At 40.9% G+C, this 20594-nt stretch overlaps 1 protein-coding gene across 2 annotated transcripts in view; it reads right to left on the bottom strand.

The window, feature by feature from the left end:
* rsu1 (Ras suppressor protein 1) overlaps nucleotides 1-20594 on the bottom strand; it is a 328064-nt gene that overhangs the window by 165517 nt on the left and 141953 nt on the right. For both annotated transcript variants that reach the window (XM_039754275.1, XM_039754276.1), the window contains exons 4-5: nucleotides 20375-20495; nucleotides 3487-3605 (exon numbers count right to left, since the gene is read on the bottom strand). In XM_039754275.1, the coding sequence (XP_039610209.1) occupies nucleotides 3487-3605; nucleotides 20375-20495 (240 nt within the window). The remainder of the gene's footprint in view (nucleotides 1-3486; nucleotides 3606-20374; nucleotides 20496-20594) is intronic.

Here is a 20594-nt window from a genome sequence, read left to right as displayed (position 1 = left end):
CCGGGCAAAAGTGTCAATTAAACCTTGAAATCGGTGATGTTTTATGATCAGGGCTTGGACAGAAATCGATTCTAGACCTTGACCTTCTCTAAGGAGCATTGTAAGGTTCCAAATTCCATTCTCTTAGTTATTTGCCTTTACGAATGCTCTTCCCGCAGCAAGAAACCCATGAGAGCAGGTATTTTCACGGCTCATTCACAATTGACAATTGCCATGCTCAAATATTTTCGTCTCATAAAACAGGAATACTAACCAATATATGACCTACAAACGACAGGACACTGAAAGACACCAGTTGCACCACAATAAAGTTGGGTAACGCACCTCACTCAAATTTGGCACATCACAACGTAGCCTTCCTCTTTGTTGAAGCACCTGAAATGCCACCTCACACCCACTGGGGATGTGGACATTCCAGGTTAAGAACCACTGCTTTACAAAGTTACTAGTTCAAGAAGGGTTTTGACTTATCACAAATTGGGTTAAGAATGACTTAAATTAACAACTGTGTAACAGTGAAAGATGTGGATGACATGGCACCCCTTGCAGAATAAACAGGTGGTTTGAGGAAAACTATCAACACACACACCTATCAACACACACACTCAGGAGTAAAAAAGAGGGCACTGCCCTTCATATCTGTGATTATATTAAGCAGGGTCTAAGTCACAACTGTGTTGTCATCACAGACTTCCGCTAACAGACAAATAAACCCTAATAGACTACAATATGCTGTGAAGGCCTGGCACCATGTCCAGGGAATGTTTCTGCCGTGTGCCCGCTGGGCTTCAGCTTCCCAATGACCCTGCTCAGGATTAAGCCGGTTTAGAAATGATATGGTATGGAATGGATTTCAATATGTTATTTTTTCCAAAACATAAGCAAACAGTGGGGAAAAAATAAGTGCACCCCATAACTTAGTAGCATGTAAAAAAAAAACCCTTTAGCCACAATAGTTTGAAGCAAGCGTTTCCTCAAATCGTTTCAGAAAAATTTCAGCCTACTTTTCTTTTCTTTTCTTCAGTTCACTGATGTTTTTAAGATCCTACCACAGAATCCCACTGGTATTGAGATCTAGACTTTGACTTTCACCTTTTTTCTTTTTTAGCCATTCGGATGTTGCTTTGCTGGTGCACTTGGGGGTCACTGTCCTGATCCAATTTCATTTTGGCTTAAGCAGTCGAACAGATGGCCTCAGATGGCCTCACATTTGCCTCAACAATATTTTGGTATAAAGTGTTGTCTTAATGACTGCAAGTTTCCAAGGTATTGTGGCTACAAAGCAATCCCAAATTTTAACCCTGGTATGAGGTGTTTGTGGGGATACACTTGTAGCGGGATTACATAATAATAGGTTGTTCTACATTTGTGCTGAGTACATTTTGCTTTCATCGTCCCGTTTACTGTCCGTTATATGTACGTCAGTAAATGTTGTCCCCATAAGTGCAGAGGGGAAAGATGATGGAGAGAGACCGCAGCCCCGAGACAGAAATCACCTATTAACTCACCGGGACATTCTATATTTCAAAAAGAGGAGCGAAGGCGAAAGAAGGAGGTGACAGGCGAGAGGAGAAAGGAGACTTTTTACCGGATTATTATCAAACTCATTACTGCCGATGATTGCTTTATTCCACTGCTTACATTTTCAACCACCAACTCAACATCACCACAGCCAGAGCAAGAAACCCAGGGGTTCAGATTCATCCCAGCCACTGCCAGGACTTTTCACGGTGAGGTCGTTTCATTTTTGGGAAGGAGCACAATACACTAGAGCCAGTAGCAGTAGTGCCAGACTTTATTTTGGATTAATCACCTTTTCAGTTGCTACGTTTATCTAATCCGTGTTTGTATTTGTGTTACGTGTTTTTGTTTATTGTTTAGGGGCAAAGGAGGGTCAATGTAAATATTTGTATATTCGTGTTCTTTTATAGTAATTAGTCACTGGTGTTTTTGGGATAGTAGTGTTTTGCGTGCACATATATCTATATATATATATATATATATATATATATATATATATATATATCTATATATATATATATATCTATATATATATATATATATATCTATATCTATATCTATAGATATAGATATATATAGAGAGATGATAGATAGATAGATAGATAGATAGATAGATAGAAAATTGAATATTTGTCTGTCTTTTCAATTTACAATATATCCATGTTTGATTTTACATATCTGTTATTGTTTACTGGTTATTTCGTCGTGTCGATAATAGTAAGAGAACTTGTAAGGAGTACGGCTTGTTATTAGAGCAAGAAACCTCAGGTGATCCAAGGAATAAGTCTTGGTAGTGTAGTGGCCAGTCTGGGTAAGGGGTCGGCCGTCACACACTGTGTTCAGTTTTCACCAAACATGGCACCTCATATGAAGGCCAAGTATCTCCACCTCTAGGTCTCATCAGTCTAAAGGCCTGATGAGTTCCAGAATTGCTGCCTTGTGTTCAGGTGCAAATTAGTAAACCTAAGCTATGCTGCTATATTCTCTTTGGGCAAAGGGGCTTTTGACTTGCCACCCTTTCATTTTCAGTCCTTTTCTAATTTCACTGTCTTAAACAAGAACATTTAACGTGTTTACCAAGGTCTGAAGGTCACAAGACATAGTTCTTAGTTTTATCTTGATTTCTCAAAGCATTATATGGTCTGACCTTGGGCTTAATTTGCTGGGACATCAATTCCTGGAAGATTGGCAACTGCCTTCAAAACTCTCCATTTCAAAAATATCTCACTGCAGAATGGTGAATTTCAAATTATTTGGAAATGGCCTTTTAAGCCTTCTTAGATTGATAGGCGGCAACAGTTGCTTCTCTGATGTCATGGCTGTCTTTTCTTCTTGGCATGATGCGAACGCTGTGTTCCACAAAATCAAACTTCCCACAGTTTTGCTTCTATAGGGGTAGTGACACTTCTCGGTAATTAACTAATCTTGTGCATTTGATTGGCGCTAAATACTTAAATTATTGTAGAAGTTGGATGGGTGAACGTATTTTTCCCCAAATGGTTTCTGAATGTTATTTTTTATCCAAAAAGTAAGTTACATATTGAAATCTGTTATGTTTTATTTGTCAGCTGAGGTTAGATTTTGCTGTTTATAGAAGATAATGATGACAACACAATAGTGATTTAGACCCTGTTAAATCCTGTGATTTTATTAAAGGAGGGTGAACTTTCTTTTACACACGTCTATACAAGGGCAGAACAGGTGTGACAACAACACAATGTTGTTTTCTTTAATGATGACTTGTAAGTTCTGAGCCTTGACACATTTACTTATTTGACAAAGTATACTTCATAGTGTGAAGATGCAGGATTCACCTGACAGGTTCTTCTTAGAATAAACAAGGTAATGAACAACAGACATCAAGTAGGTCTCTTCAGTGTGAAATGACTGGAGCTATACCACACAGCCACACTGCGTAACGTATGGTTAGTAATCTAGGAATGATTTAAAAACAGAGTTGCCTACTGAGGTAGAAGAAGTTTCCAGGAAGTGAAGCTTCATTAAGGTTGTTGTAAGTCAAGTCCAGGACCTCCAGTGCAGGCAAGGACCCAAATCCTCTGGGCAGAGAGCTTAACCTGTTCATGCTGAAAGAAAGAACAAAGAAATCAGATAAATCATCTGGACAATGCTCCAAATATTTCTTTAATCCTAAATATCTCTCTATAATAAATGATACAAATATCATTAACCAAATTTCTGAAGTAGTGATTATAGGCCAAAGAAATGCCATAAAAAATAACCCCAAAGTGGCTGTATAACTTGAATCTTGTGTTTGCTTATTACGCTTACCTGAACCTGCACAACAGCCATTTGCTGTTTACGTCTTAACTACTTTACACAGCACTGACGGACACAACTCATTTCAGCACAAGTCCATGCGTTCTCAGGCACTGGGTGGAGCTGGACACAGCACTGAGTGAAATGTCCTCAGTGAAACCTTACATTGCCAGTTCTCAAGTTGCTTCCCCAAGGAGACTGCAGCACAGAACACCACACGGGCTACTATGGACTGACAGAACATTTCCAGCCGCTTGCTGCACACATTAAAAGATGAGATCTCTTCAGGAAGTCCAGTCTTCTCCAAATGTGTTGTCAGACCAGTCCATTTTATTGTTTATGTGAACCCCCAGATACCCGTTACTATGCACCACTTCCACATCCTCCTCCTGAATGGTGACTGATTTCAGAAGCTCTATGGCATGTCAGAAGTCCACCACCAGCTCTTTTGTCTTGCTGATGTTGAGTTGCAGGCTATTCTCCCTTGACCAAAATACAAAGTTCTCCGCAGCTTTCCTGTACTCTGACAGAGCTCCATTATTAATTAATGCAGCTTATGATGGAGGAGTCATCAGACATTTTCTGTAGATGGCGAGCGCTGGTGTTGTGCTGGAAGTTTGATGTACAGAAGGTAAACACGAAGGGAGACAGGATAGTTCCCCGAGGTGCTCCAGGGTTACACACCGCCATTTCTGACACACAGTCCCTCAGCCTTACAAATTGCTAGTAGTTGATCAGGTAGTCTATTATACAGGAGATTATGGGAGCCTCAAGACGCAGAGCCTTGAGCTTTCCCCCCGGTTGAAGAGGAAGAATGAAGTTAAAACTACTGGCAAAGTTAAAGAATATGATCTTGACTGGCTTTGCCCAAGCGGGAGTAGGCTCTGTAGAGGGTTTTCATGGTTTATGAAGTAATAGCATCTGGTCGGAAGTCCTGGGGATCACTGGAATGTCCTTTCTTTGGCACTGAAACTACATATGATGTTTTCCACAGTAGGAATGCCTTCTGCAAATTCAGGGAAAGGAATAAAATATGTTGAAGAACCCCACAGAGTTGTCTAGCACGTGTTTTCAGCACCCTGGGGCTGATTTCATCTGACCATGAAGCCTTGTTTTTGCAGAGTTTTCCCAGCTCTGTCCTCACTCGATCAGCTGAGACACAAAGTCCAGGAAGTAGAGGGGGGCTGGAGACCAGAGGTGTGAGGTCATTGTAGGAGAAAGTTGCGCAGGATATAGATGGCAGTTGGGATTCTGGAACCTCCTCAGCTAACACACAACTGCTAGCAGTGCTGAGGGACAGTTCGACTGACAAGAATGAGTCAAAACTGTTGAAGATCTGATAATATGTGCTCAAGTCTGCCTCTGTAGTGGGCATCACAGAGCTGCATCTTCAGTTCTGACTGCATCCGCTTGATTTTATCCTTATCTCCTGACCTGAAGGCTCTCTTCTCCACATTCAGTGGGGCTTTCAAGTTTTTTTGTGATCATGTAATAAGACAGTAACAAACACCTCTTCCAGTCTTAATAACACCTACAAAGCATCAATTAAGTTTTTATTCATTTTTGCAATATGGCTTATTAAAATAACTTCACTTTGGAATGGTCAGAGGTGGCATAACTGAGACCTGTTTCTTTTTTAGATTGCATATTCAAGAGTAAGACCTGTGAATTCTTCATATCGACCATTGATCTTCCCAGCATGTCAATATTCCACACTGCACAAAGGTGAATTACAACTTTACTGATGCTTTGTAAAGGTTAGTAAGACCAAAAGAGGCCTTTGTTAAGGTTTTGTTACATAGCAGTAAATGAGCAAAAGAGGCACTTCTGCAGCACTGAAACTAAGGTGTCACCACAATACTATTATTGTGTAAGCAACTCAGCAGATGCAGGCTGTCGCGTAAAATAAAGAAGAGGCTGGAGCCATTGTCATATATGAAATTTAACATGGACATTTTGTATGTACTCCTGACCAGTTAAGTCATGCAATGTGAACAGTACTTTGCTCTAGAGCATGACTGGTTAGTTCAGAGAGAACAGTTTCTTTCATCGTGTACTATGTGATTATACACTGCTCAAAAAAAAATAAATAACGGGACACTTAAATCACAAATGGGAGCTTGTAGAATGAAATATTCAAGTGGAAAATCTTTACTGAATAATACTGAGTAATTCGTTAAGAACAAAATGATGTAACAACAATCAATGGAAACCAAAATCACCAACCCATTGAGGGCTGGATTCAAAAATCACACTGAAAATCAAAGTAAAAAATTGAAATCCCAGGCTGAGCCAACTGGTGTGACTTTCAGCACGGCAAATCCTAATGCGACTCAGTAGTGTGTATGGCCATCGTGTACCTGTATGCTCTCCCAACAATGTTCTCCTGATGAGATGGTGTCCTAGGGGATCTCCTCCCAGACCTTGGTCAGGGCATCAGTGAGCTCCTGGACAGTCTGTGGCATTATTTGGTGATGCCCCAGAGGTTCTTACTTGGACTCAGGTCTGGGGAAAGTTTGGGCCAGTCAATGGCATCATTGCCTGTGTCATCCAAGATCTGCATACACACTTTGGCCACATGAGGCCAGGCATTTTCCTGCACCAGTTTAAAGTGTGACAATGGCTCAGAGGATTTTATCCTGGTACCTAACAGCAGTCAGGGTACCATTGCTTAGGATGTGGAGGGGTGTGTGACCCTCCAAGGATATGCCATCCCAGACAATCACTAACCAACCGCCAAACCATACATGCCGAATGATGAAGCAGGCTACATAACGTTCAACACAGCGTTCTCCAGACTCTGTCACGTCTGTTACATGTGCTCAGTATAAGCCTGCTTTCATCTGTGAAAAGAATGGGATGCTAATAGCAGGGCTGCCGATTGTGCTATTCTCTTGAGAATATCAAGCAAGCTGCATGGTGATGGGCAGTGTACACAGATCCCGACTAGAGGACATTGGGCTCTCATTCCATCCTCATGGAGTCTGTTTCTGATAGTTTGGTCAGAAAGATGCACATCAGTGGCCAACTGCAAGTCATTCTGTAGGGCTCTGGCAGTAATCCACCTCACACAAAGGAGCAGCTACTGGTCCTTCTGCTGAGTTGATGCCCTTCTACAGCCCCGTACAGCTCTTCTCATATTAACAGTCCATCTCCTGGTCTCTCTCTAGTATCTCCTCCATGCTCTTGAGACTGTGCTGGGCGACACAACAAACCTTATTGTGATGGCATGTATGGATATGCCATCCTGGAGGAGATGGACTACCTGTGCAATCTGAATGGGCTACATGTACTGTCTCATGCTAACAACAGTGACAAGGACAATAGCAAAATTCAGGAAGGATAAGGAAAGAGCAACTGTCTGTGGCCGCCACTTGGGGAAAAAAAAATCCCATTTTGTTGGCCGTCTTGCTGTTGCTTCTCTTGTGCGCCTGTTGTCAGTTTCTTTTGCTTTCTAACTGGACTTCCTAACTCCCTGAAGCTTCACTGACTTGGTGTTAAATTGTGATGAATTAAGTGCTCCTTTAATTTTTTGAGCAGTGTATTTTAATTTGAACCAATCAACATAAAGATAACAATTCAAATGAATAATTCATTTCAATAAATGAAAGATTTCAGTTTTAGATTTTTAATGAACTTGCAAACTTATCTGAAAACAGGTTTTTACTTTGTCGCGATGGGTGCACAAATGCCATATATATTCCTTTAAAACTAAATGCACAACACAATAAAGTGTGCAGTAAGCGACCGAATCTGAAGACTTTCTGAATCAACTGTAAGTACATTAAGTCCATCTTTACGTCTGCTATGCAGCACTTCAGATTCCAGTTTAAGAAATCTAACTTAATGAAAAAAATGGGACAACCTAGCCAGTCAATTTTCCTGTTCACCAACAGGTCATGAAAGGAGAAATTTAGAAAGCTGAAACACCAAAGCTAAGCTGTTACAAGTCAGAATTGGTCAGAAAACGATCACCTTATGCCCATCCCATACAGCATTTGGTGCTTGAGAACCAGTGGCAAACCCTGGAGGAATAATAGCTCTTCAGATCATTCCCAAGGTGGCCAGAAGTTTGAATGCACTCCTCTGTTGTGCGTTAGAGAATCTTCTGGAAGTAGTTTATTTAACACTATTTAAGCCAAATGTCTTGGAGATGTTGTGCACATATGACTGGATACCTGACATGTACATCACGAGACATGAGTAATTTGAGAGTTTTCATAGGCTTTTTGACATTATTTGCTGCAGTTCAAAGCGGGGCCCCATTGAAGTAAATAAGAGTTTGCTATTTCCATTAAAACTAGAATCCCTGAAGCCTACAAAAAAAGTTGTAGTCCTGGGCCACCTTAAATTCCCTCACAGCTCTTCATCAGCGTCTTTGCTTTGCAAAATTGTCGATCAGCACAAGCGACAAGCAGCCTGCTATCCCATCACACCCTCATACCGACAGAGCTGAAGTCACCACAGAAGACTCTCAAAGCTCAAACGTGTTTATCAGGGTGTGAGGTGTCTGGAGTTGTAGAGGGTAAATATGTCATCATCTGGAATACATACATTTCATGTGTGCTCCGTGTCTACAACGATCTGGGTAAATGTAGGACGACAGGAAAAGCGAGGCAGGAAATGATGAACACATACCTAAAAAAGTTTAGCTTAGTAATAATTGACAAAATGTTGACATGAAGTGTATAATGTGTGAGGACTAAAGTCTAAATATCAAATAAACACATTCACAAAAGGTACAGTGTGACTAAACAAGTGTGCTTTTATCTATACTAATAAATGGCAAAGCCCTCACTGACGGACTGACTGACTCACTAATCACTAATTCTCCAACTTCCCGTGTAGGTAGAAGGCTGAAATTTGGCAGGCTCATTCCTTACAGCTTACTTACAAAAGTTAGGCAGGTTTAATTTAGAAATTCTACACGTAACGGTCATAACGGTTGACAACATTCGCCATGTTGAACTTTCTTATTCATGGCCGCATCTTCATGAAATTTGGTAGACTTTGTATTTATTTAGGTGGTATGGCGGAACTTCCAACGCCACTAATTCTCCAACTTCCGTGTAGGTAGAAGGCTGAAATTTGGCTACAGCTGTTAAGCAGGTTTCATTTCAAATTCTACGTCATAACGGTCGATTCGCCATGTTGAACTTTTTATTTATGGCCCCATCTTCACGGTGATACTTATTTCAGTGGTATGACGCCACTGTCGGCCGCCATATTGAACATTCCAATGGTCTTTGCTACTTATGGGCCCATCTTCAAGAAATTTGGTAGAAGGCTCCCAATTAACTGAATCCTACTTACATACAAATATATGTCCATAGCCTGCAGCTCGGTCGCCTTGTGAGGTGGCGTTGGGTCCCCATCCAACGCCTCCCATATTGGCTGCCTGCCTATATAAGGCCGTCCATCACTCTGGTTTCTACATTCCCTTCCATGCTTTGCCACGGATTCACGTCTCCCTGTTGATAACTACAGCCTTTTATTTAATCCACAGCTTCTCCACTGTTTTATTGTTCGTTTATTACGATTATAGTTATTGTGTAGGTATTTTAGACTTACTTTACATTGTTCAGGTACCTATTTCCTTTATCATTCCAACCGTACCCCATTAATATGTCTATCGAGGTGATCACCATCGATCAAAGAACTGTCACTTACCGAGTGGTTTCCATGCCCAGAGATGGCGCCTACCTTTTCCATTCTCTTTGTCACATATTGCACGGCCATATCAGGCTCACTCTTGATATCCAGAGGAACATTGTGTCTTATGTATTGAATGACTGGGACAGGTTCAAGGTGTGGACTGATGACGGTACAGGAGATAATTAGACTACACAGGAGCACTAGAAGAGTGAAATGCTTAAGCCCTTCACCTATGGTTCTGCATGTGAGTTGATGGCTGCCGCTGAATTGTTCGGTTGTCGCTTTCAAGTGTACCGAAATGGCCAAATATTTTACACCTTTGGACAACCGCCAATGCCTCTTAAACATCTTAGATTCACAGGTGACGATTTCAGTAGTGGACACTTTGATGTTTATGAATGTTTAAACTCTCAAAAGCTGGATGTGATTTTATCGCTGAAACCGGTTGTGTGCTTGCAACGCTTGACAGATGCGAATGTCACTTCAATACAACAAATTCTGAAAATACTGTCATAATTGAAACAAACCATGAAACTCAAACCGATTATGACAGCAGCAATCCAAGCTGTGAGATTTGAGACAAGATTACTGTTCACATGGCCAACTGTACGTTGCATGCTCAAGAGTAAGCTCAGCGCACTGCTTGGTCATATTAAAACCAGAGGGCGAAATTACAATGTGGTATACAAAGAGATCCTTAACAAATAATTATTGGTATATTTTCCCTCAGTTTAAAAAGGTTTAATTTTCTTCTTAATAAAACTTCGCGCTTTTAAAGCAGTAGGGTACAAAATAGATATGTCTGCTTGGTTGGTGGAGCGGTAAGAACCACTGAGAAGTCCTCCCAACATTTACTTTTTCGGTATTTTGCTAGTTTAAGAATATGACCAAAAAAAAAGAAATTGGGTTAGGGTACAAAATAGATATGTCCGCTTGGTTGGTGGAGCAGTAAGAACCACTGTCTCATAATCAAGAGGTTGTGGCTTCAATCCCAAGTCCTCCCAACATTTATAACAGCCAGTGTAAATTTATGGTACTTGTAAATCCATAAACCTCCTCTTAAGTTACCTGGCAGCTTATTTAACATTTTTCCCAATTTCAGTTTGATTCTCTCAGTCATGCTTTCCTCTTATCTGACACTGTTAGTTTTTAAATAAAGACATTTTGTCAATTATTACTAAAGTATAATAAAAGATAAATTTGATTTGAATCCTGTAAAATGGTACTTGTAAAAGTTAGCGTTTTTAAATGTGTGTATTCCAAGTGAAATGTGTGTATTCCAAATGACAACATATTATTTACTCTCTACAATTCCAGGCACCTCACACCCAGATAAAGAGACTTAAGATCTAAGAATCTTCTGTGCGACTTCTGCTGTGTCAGTGAGGGATGGGATGGCAGGCTGATTGCTGCCTGTGCTGCTTGACACATTTGCAAAACAAAGGTGCTGATGAAAGCGGTGCGAAAGAATTTCAGGTGGCCGCGATTACGACTTTTTTGTAGGCTTCAGGGATTATAGTGTTTAATCGTTACAAAGTGAGACTAAAAGTTTTCTTGGCCTTCACTACAAACAGCGTGAGAAAGTAATAGACCTAAAAAAAAGATGTAACGCTTGGGTTGGTGAGTATATGGTGCAACTGCGCCCCTGGAGTTGACAGGTTGCTGCAGAGGTAGACTATCAAAGAGGTGAAGCACAAAGCTGATCTGCTTTTAAACTGGTTGAAGCTCACAAAAGTGTTTAGCTTTTTAGTTTTTCCTTCCTAAAATGACATGAAAATACTGTTTGGCACTGTGTGTGCAATCACAAGAAGCAGACAAATAACTGACTTGAAAAATTGATATATTTAGTATATTTTAAGGATTTTCATGTATGGACCCGAAACCCTGCACCTCCATTAAAAAACACAAAAGCAGGCCAGGTAACATTTTCTACATTTGTTTAAAAAATAAATAAATAAATAACTTCACTTTAGAAGACAACTTCATGTAGCAAATTAATATTTACCATGACTGTGAAGAAATAACTTTGGCTTGAAAAATACCAAACTTATCCTTTAAGGATGATCAGAATTAAATTTTAATTAAAATGAAAGCAAAGCTTTATCCAACCATTCATTATCAAACCCACTTAATCCAGCTCAGAGATTCAGGGACGGGTGCCTATCCTGGCAGACACAGCTCATCTGGTATGGCATTTGGAATTCAGTCTGGAGTCTGCACATGTGCAGGACGGGGTGTGTGATTAAATAAACAGAGAGAGGGGATTTAAGGCCACGCTGAATCTTATTTACTGCTGGCTTTGAGATGTCTTTTTTTTTTTTTTTTGCTCAATTTGACCTTTGCAGTTAAACAATAGTCAGTGCACTGTTACCTATTGATTGCTTTATAGGACAGGATATTACAGTCCCTGAGGTTTCAGCACTGTCTTGACAGTAGAGAGTGGGGCCGATTTTTCTTTCCTCTATGTTATCCAATTAGGGAAGTTGCTTGGTTTGTGACATACCCTCAGTTATGCACCTAGATGCTATTGGGTGTGTCGGCCATTTAAATAAAAGATACCTCTATGCCAAGGTAGGCCAATCACAGATTGATCAGACCCAGGTGTGTGTGCTCCCCAGCTGTTTGTTTGATGTTTGAGAGCGGTCATTTAGAAGCCCAACTGGTGTCCTTTCTTTCTGACCACAGTCAAGGCCTGCCCACTTCAGCAGCATCACAGGGGGACTAATTTCTGAAGGCCTGCCCCATGACTCATACCTCGTCCAGAAGCCTTGTCATGGAGCTGGTAACCTAAGCCACCTTCTCACATGAGAGCCAACTCAGTCACTACAAGTCATTGACAAGTCAAAGAGAAACTTCATAGATTGTGGTTGGCCACAAGATTCGGGGCATCAGGCTGAAATGAAAGCACCACAATTTCACTTTCCCTGGTAAAGCTTTGTTATTAATTTGCATCAGGTACTCCATACATCCAGAGTTGCTGTCAGCATGTTTGAGATTTGTGTTCTACCAACACAATTGTTCTTTAAGACAATTGGTACTAGCACTTTGTTGATGCAAAACCTTTTGTCTGTAACGTGCTGCTTGACAATGGAAGTCCTGCATGATATGCTGGCTTTAATTTCCATGCATGTTCTACAGAAGAGGTGTCAGCAGCTACAGGTTTTCATTCTAACCCTTTCACTAATCAGTGACGAGTTTTCACTGCTAATTAACTTTTTTCCCCCTTCATATTAATAGCCCTGTTAGAAGGATTCAGCCCATTGAATTGATTCTTCTCTTCATTATATGACAGCCAAACAAAAATGAGATGTGAAACAAGCCAACAGATGACCAGCTAAACTGGGGCTTCAAACTCCAACCAGTTTCTTAATGAGAAGCCGATTCTTGCTGTTAATTAAAGCCGTTATTTAATTCCATGGCGTGTTGCTGCTCTCATTCTGCCACAGCACACATTTCCAAAACTGTTGGTTTTCTATTTTTTTCTGAGAACATTGTCAACATGTTTTGGTGACCTGAGAGATTAACCTTACTGAGAACATCACCTTTCTTTATTTTCAGATATTATGTGATGAGAACAGATGAGCTGGTCATGTGGCGGCTTGTTTTGTGTCTCATTATTATTGGCTGCTAATTAAGGAAGAAGAAACAACTAAAGAACCTGAGTCAAGTTAATTAAAAGAAGTAATCAGCAGCAAAAACTGCTTACTAATTAAGAAGATGGTAAGAATGAAAACCTGCAGCCACTGCGGCCCTCCAGGACTGGAGCTCGACACCTCTGCATAATCACACTTCTCATGGATCGTGTGGCTGGTGCAAGCACTCAACATGCTGTACTTTGAACTATACAGTGGTGTGAAAAACTATTTGCCCCCTTCCTGATTTCTTATTCTTTTGCATGTTTGTCACACAAAATGTTTCTGATCATCAAACACATTTAACCATTAGTCAAATATAACACAAGTAAACACAAAATGCAGTTTTTGCAGTGTTCAAAAATCACCTACCTGTGGTGTATCACACCGGAGTTCAATTTCCTGATTACTGCCACACCTGTTTCAATCAAGAAATCACTTCAATAGGAGCTGCCTGACACAGAGAAGTAGACCAAAAGCACCTCAAAAGATAGACATCATGCCAAGATCCAAAGAAATTCAGGAACAAATGAGAACAGAAGTCATTGAGATCTATCAGTCTGGTAAAGGTTATAAAGCCATTTCTAAAGCTTTGGGACTCCAGCGAACCACAGTGAGAGCCATTATCCACAAATGGCAAAAACATGGAACAGTGGTGAACCTTCCCAGGAGTGGCGGCCGACCAAAATGACCCCAAGAGCGCAGAGACGACTCATCCGAGAGGTCACAAAAGACCCCAGGACAACGTCTAAAGAACTGCAGGCCTCACTTGCCTCCATTAAGGTCAGTGTTCACGACTCCACCATACAGTAAGAAAGAGACTGGGCAAAAACGGCCTGCATGGCAGATTTCCAAGACGCAAACCACTGTTAAGCAAAAGAACATTAGGGCTCGTCTCAATTTTGCTAAGAAACATCTCAATGATTGCCAAGACTTTTGGGAAAATACCTTGTGGACTGATGAGACAAAAGTTGAACTTTTTGGAAGGCAAATGTCCCGTTACATCTGGCGTCAAAGGAACACAGCATTTCAGAAAAGAACATCATACCAACAGTAAAATATGGTGGTGGTAGTGTGATGGTCTGGGGTTGTTTTGCTGCTTCAGGACCTGGAAGGCTTGCTGTGATAGATGGAACCATGAATTCTACTGTCTACCAAAAAATCCTGAAGGAGAATGTCCGGCCATCTGTTCGTCAACTCAAGCTGAAGCGATCTTGGGTGCTGCAACAGGACAATGACCCAAAACACACCAGCAAATCCACCTCTGAATGGCTGAAGAAAAACAAAATGAAGACTTTGGAGTGGCCTAGTCAAAGTCCTGACCTGAATCCAATTGAGATGCTATGGCATGACCTTAAAAAGGCGGTTCATGCTAGAAAACCCTCAAATAAAGCTGAATTACAACAATTCTGCAAAGATGAGTGGGCCAAAATTCCTCCAGAGCGCTGAAAAAGACTCATTGCAAGTTATTGCAAACGCTTGATTGCATTTATTGCTGCTAAGGGTGGCTAAACCAGTTATTAGGTTCAGGGGGCAATTACTTTTTCACACAGGGCCATGTAGGTTTGGATTTTTTTTTCTCCCTAAAATAATAAAAACCATCATTTAAAAAGTTCATTTTGTGTTTACTTGTGTTATATTTGACTAATGGTTAAATGTGTTTGATGATCAGAAACATTTTATGTGACAAACATGCAAAAGAATAAGAAATCAGAAAGGGGGCAAATAGTTTTTCACACCACTGTAAATTTGGTCGCTTTTGGAGAGTTTATTTCAACACAACAACGACTGTGCTGCTGTTCATTTATTTTATTATTCTGATCTTTCTGAGTGTGACAAACGGGCACAAGCAAAAATGTGACGTACAACTCAATCCTTGATTCACCCAACTGAGGAATCTCTTTGAGTTCAGGTCACGCAAAACAGATGAACAAACTGATCAGTAAAGCCATCTCCATTGTAAGATTGATCTTGTACACTCTGGAAGCTGCAATAGAAAAGAGCATGATGGCGAATTTGGATGCCATCATAATCAATACTGCCCGTCCCCTCCATGGGGCACTTTCTAGCCACAGGCTTAGTCCTTAGTGTATTAAGAAGTGTGCCTGGGGACTTTTTCCTGCCTGTGGATATTAGAAAGTCCAATGCTTTCTCCTAACGTCCTTACTTTCACACCAGCCAGAAGCCGTCAAAAAAAAAAAACTACAAACTTCAGTTGACTAGCAGTTTTTAGCATAATATTTATTATACTATACATTTTTATTCTATTGTCTCATATTGTACTTTCAGTCGACACCTATGGATTGTATAAAAATTAATTTCTAATTGGGGATCAATGAAGTGTATTTAATCTAATCTATTCAGAGTTTGCAAGACGGCAAGATTTTTTCTAGCAGCATTGAAAACAAGGCAGAAAACCAGGAAGTGCCCAGTGTTAAATGTTCTAACCATTGTGCTACAAGCATGTTAGTTACACAGTAAGCCTGATCCTGCAGTCGATATCCAATTACTGTTACTGCGCTTGGTTTACTGTTTACCAGACACGCTAGACACAGTGGGTATGGAGCGGTCCTTGTGCTGCCACCATTAGAGATAGTAAATCGCTGGTGGACCCGGCCACAGTAGTATACACATTTTCCCCATAATCGTCAAATGAATATGAGAGTTTGGCTGAAGATGGCAGTTATGAGTAACGACAGGCTGAGAGTTTTTATTTTTTTTTTTTTGTTTTCCTATTCAGTCAGGCTTTTATGTTGTTATAATATATGTATTCATTATGTTTGATATAATAAGGATTTTCTCTGGTTTGTGATTTGCATGTGATATTAATGTATATAGTATATTTCAGTCTGATAAATTAAAGCATTTGAGGCTGACTGCTTTTATGGATTTTTTTTGTTGATTTCATTCTGACATATTAGCTGATTTGGCAAACAGAAAGAGTTTTTGAACAACAGCTCAAATCCAGTGTGGTCATTCAGTTTTCATTTTTACATAAGGTGGAGTGGAAACCATGTCTTGGGAGCAATGGCAGAGTGAGAGCCACCTACAAAAAGCAAGTCACCTTCCAGGTTTGCAGAAAGTAAGCAGTACCACACTAGGACGAGAGGGGGCGCTGTCGCTAACGGTCTGGTCTCCTTTTCCCCCCCTCACAGCTTTGAGAAACCACCCCCTGAGGGCACTAAAGCAAGGGCAGCCCCGTCTCTTCCAGTCCACCCACTATAAAAGGAGAACACTCACAGAGGATGGCGCCTCGTTCTGATGCTGACCTAAGCCAAACACAATCATTAGTTCCAGAAAGGACAACTAAAGTCTTTAAGAAAGCACATGGAGGCGCATAATTGTGTTTTATGTTCCACTTAAATACGTTTTTTGTCTGGTTGAAACCCCAAGCATTTGGCCTGATCTTACATCTTTATTCACCCCGCAGGAAGAAAGCATGGATGGCATGTAAGTCCAGCAATCTGTCAGCCTGTTTTAAACGGTTGTCTCCATTTCAATATCAGCAGTGCCACGCTGTTGTCTAATCCACACGGTTAACTAACATACTGTCATGCTTGCTTGAAGTGAAAAGACTGAACAAGAAAGCGCAGGGCGAGTGTGATGGTTTATTAGGTATGTTTGTTAAGTAGATACATTTATTACAGCTGTCTAAATGTTAGAGGCCATCTAAATGTTGGTTCATGAAAAGCTCTGTAGAACATTAAGGCTCGGAGTTGTCTCCACTGGAGCATTCAACAAGTACAAGACTGCTACACAATTTTTAATAGACTAAAACAGAATTACTGTTATCTTTTGAGAGATGTCTTTGACTTCAAGCCCTGTAATGCCTCTAGTACTTTCCAACACTTATAATCTTTCTTCTCCTGACTGTGCGGACTGCAGTGAGCTCCAACAAATAACTTCTAAGCTTGAAGACATAATCTCCATTTTATACCAAATCAAGAAAGATCAAAGACTCTTTGACTCAACATTAATGCTTTCTGCTCAAAAATCTGATACTAATCCTGCTTTTCCCAGGAATGGCACAGCAACTGCTGAATTGTCGATAACTACAAGGTGGGATAAACTAAGTGCTAAACCTAAGTTTCTGGTAGTATCCACTCCTCAGGTGAACCAAAAAGAGCCCCAGATTTTCATCTACAATCACAGACACAAAAAAGGCAAACCGCAAAACAACGCTTTTCCTTCTGCATTGCACGTACGATAACAAATGAAGCAGAAACTAACATTTTTCTGTACCCCGTCTCTCATCATAACAACTGCAAGGGTCTGCTGTATACACGAACTCCTCTCTTTTTGCCAAGCTGTCCTGTACCAAGTTGCGTCTGTGTGTCTGTGTTCATGCAAAACTGCTACAATTGTGAATGCTCCTGATGCATTTTATTTCAAGCTTATTTAAAGTTGAAAACTTTATTTAATGGGCATTGTTATCAAGGGTTTAAAAAACAGACAAATTACAGTAATCCCTCCTCGATCGCTGGGTTTGCGTTCCAGAACCCCCCGCGATAGATGAAAATCCACGAAGTAGCAACCATATGTTTGTATGGTTATTTTTATATATTTTAAGCCCTTATAAACTCTCCCACACTGTTAACATTATTAGAGCCCTCTAGACATGAAATAACACCCTTTAGTCACACGTTTAAACTGTGCTCCATGACAAGACAGCGATGACAGTTCTTTCTCACAATTAAAAGAATGCAAATATATCTTCTCTTCAGGAGCAGAGAATTTCAGAGAGAGAGAGCTCGCGCTCGCAAAGAAAAGCAAACAATCAAAAAATCAATACGTGTGCTTTTAAGTTTGACGGCATTTTTTAGAGGAGCGTCAGTATCCTCTGTGCAAACAGCCCTTCTGCTCACATCTCCGTCAGGCGCAGAGAACGTCAGAGAGAGAGAGAGAGAGAGCGAGATTAAAGCAAACAATCAAAAAATCAATAAGTGTGTTTTTGGAAGCACCGCAATAAAGCAGCATTTCTTAGAGGTGCGTTCGTATCCGCTAGGCAAACAGCCCCTCTGCTCACACCACCTCCGTCAGGCGCAGAGAATGTCAGAGAGGGTGAGATAGAGGCAGAGACAAGCAAACAATCAAGCTCCGCGCGGGATGCATATCCTATAGCATTGAGGAGTTTTAGTTAATATGTAATGCATGCTCTGATTGGGTAGCCTCTAAGCCATCCGCCAATAGCGTCCCTTGTATGAAATCAACTGGGCAAACAAACTGAGGAAGCAAGTACCATAAATTAAAAGACCCATGTCTGCAGAAATCCGTGAACCAGCGGAAAATCCGTGATATACTGTATATTTAGATATGCTTACATTTAAAATCCGCGATAGAGTGAAGCCGCGAAAGTCGAAGCGCGATATAGCGAGGGATTACTGTAGTACCATTTGCTTCTCTGGCGCCACCATTTCTGATATCAATGAATTAAAACGGTGTGAATATTCATCTACATATGTTCTACATATGCTGCGTATACATATTGTCACACACGTGCGAGTGGGAGTCAACTTAAGGGCCAGGATAATGGCAAATCCACGTCTGGCGTTCTCGGTCCCTTGCAGACTATTCTCGGGAAATCCCACAGGGTTCCGGCGCCTTTGATGACATTACTTCCGCTGCCTGGTGCACTTCGTCTGATGGTGTCACTTACTGGACATCTGCTCATCAATTCCAGATGATGGCGTCAATTCTGGTCAGGCCTCAGATGATGTCACTTCCGGCTCTGATGACGTTACTTCTGGCACTGGCCTTTAAAGTCGCCATCTTGAATCAATATTGCAGTTCTGTTTTGAAGACATCACTTCCACTCCTGGTGCCGTTGATGGTGTTCCTTCTGGGCACGCTCCCTGATGATGTCTCTTCCGGTCACGCCCTCCGTTGAGGTCACTTCCGGCCATGCCTCTGATGATGTCACTTCCACTTCTGGCTCTGATGACGTCACTTCCATTCACGCTTATGATGTCACTTCCACTTCTGGCTCTGATGACGTCACTTTCAGCACTGGCCTTTAAAGCCGCCATCTTGAATCAAAATTGCAGTTCTGTTTTGATGACATTAGTTCCATTCCTGGTGTCACTTCTGGGCACGCTCTCTAATGATGTCTCTTCCAGTCATGCCCTCTGTTGATGTCACTTCCGGGCACGCGCTCTGATGACGTCACTTCTGGCACTGGCCTTTAAAGCCGTCATCTTGAATTAATATTGCAGTTCTGTTTTGGACTCAGTCGAGTGAACAACTCACAACCTTTAAAAATACCTTTTTGAAGCCAAGGCACATTATACGGGTGGTTGCCCCAAACCTTTATGATGTCTAAGTGTCGTTCTTGTAATGATATACTGTATACACATTCACAGAGTCATGATGTGCGTGTAGGCCTGAAAATATCCTATAATGGACCGTGGTGTACACATCTGGTTTGGAACTCTGTCAGTCTGACCCCAAGATCAAGAGCCAGGTTTGTAGGCATGCCTTTCCTGGAAGACTTGACCTGCATCATAAATGCCTTGACAAACGTTATCCTCACCTTCTTCTGTCCTGCAAAGAGCACTGAATGTTGTGGGGTTTATAACAGTGTCAGACTCAACGATGTTAGAAGTGAAGGAATGAATCTCAAAGAGCAAGTACTCCATTCCTAGTCTGAAGTGAGAAGTACTAAAAACAGCCTCTGAAACATGAATTTGCAAATGAAAAATTAGGAAGAAATATGTGCATGATTGGTGACACACGTCCAGACATATGCTGACCACCTTCCAAGCATTTCAAAGTTTTGTTTTTTTTTTTATCATCATTATTATTTATCTAGCAGGCTCATTTATCCAAGGTGGCGTACAATGCAAGCCAAATACATACAACAATGAAGGTGCAAACATCAGAAGCAGTTTTTCAAGAACCAAATGCAATAAAGCAAACTACCTGAGCATCTTACACATAAAGAGATGCCACCTTGGGTGGCACACCCAGCTTTACTGCACGTACACTATGCCCAGGGACAGGTGGTATTGCTTTCAGCTGTGGTATGTCTAAAGTTCACGAGTGAAATGTTAAAGGCCCAGTACAGCCAATAATGTCCGCTCATTCTTTAACACTTAACTGCTGTCTGCTGATGATGACTGTATATTCCTTCCTCACCTACAGACATTTCGACACTTCTGTCCTATAGTAAGTTAGAGAATGTAATGATATGTTTCACAGCAAACAAAATTAGCACAAATGAAACTTAGAAACAGTTACGAGTAAATAACTAATTATTGAAACAAAGTCAATGCAACAGCTTGTGCGCTTACCCCAGGTTAAGATGCTTCAGCTTCTGAAGACTGCTGATCTGCGTTGGCAGCTCTTCAATCTGGTTATTGAAAAAATTCAGCACTTCCAAATTTTTCAGATCCGCTATGTTTGGTGGAACAGCTAAGAACAGAAAGGAATGGAAGGAAATGAAAACGTTGCTTCATAAATTTTAGCTTGACACGCAGGCTAACACGTACACAAGAATAACAGCTTTGAAAA

Source organism: Polypterus senegalus, chromosome 5, assembly GCF_016835505.1.
Source record: "Polypterus senegalus isolate Bchr_013 chromosome 5, ASM1683550v1, whole genome shotgun sequence".
NCBI classification, from domain to species: domain Eukaryota; kingdom Metazoa; phylum Chordata; class Cladistia; order Polypteriformes; family Polypteridae; genus Polypterus; species Polypterus senegalus.
The sequence above is the reverse complement of the archived record's forward strand: the minus strand, read 5'-3'. Positions and strand labels throughout refer to the sequence as shown.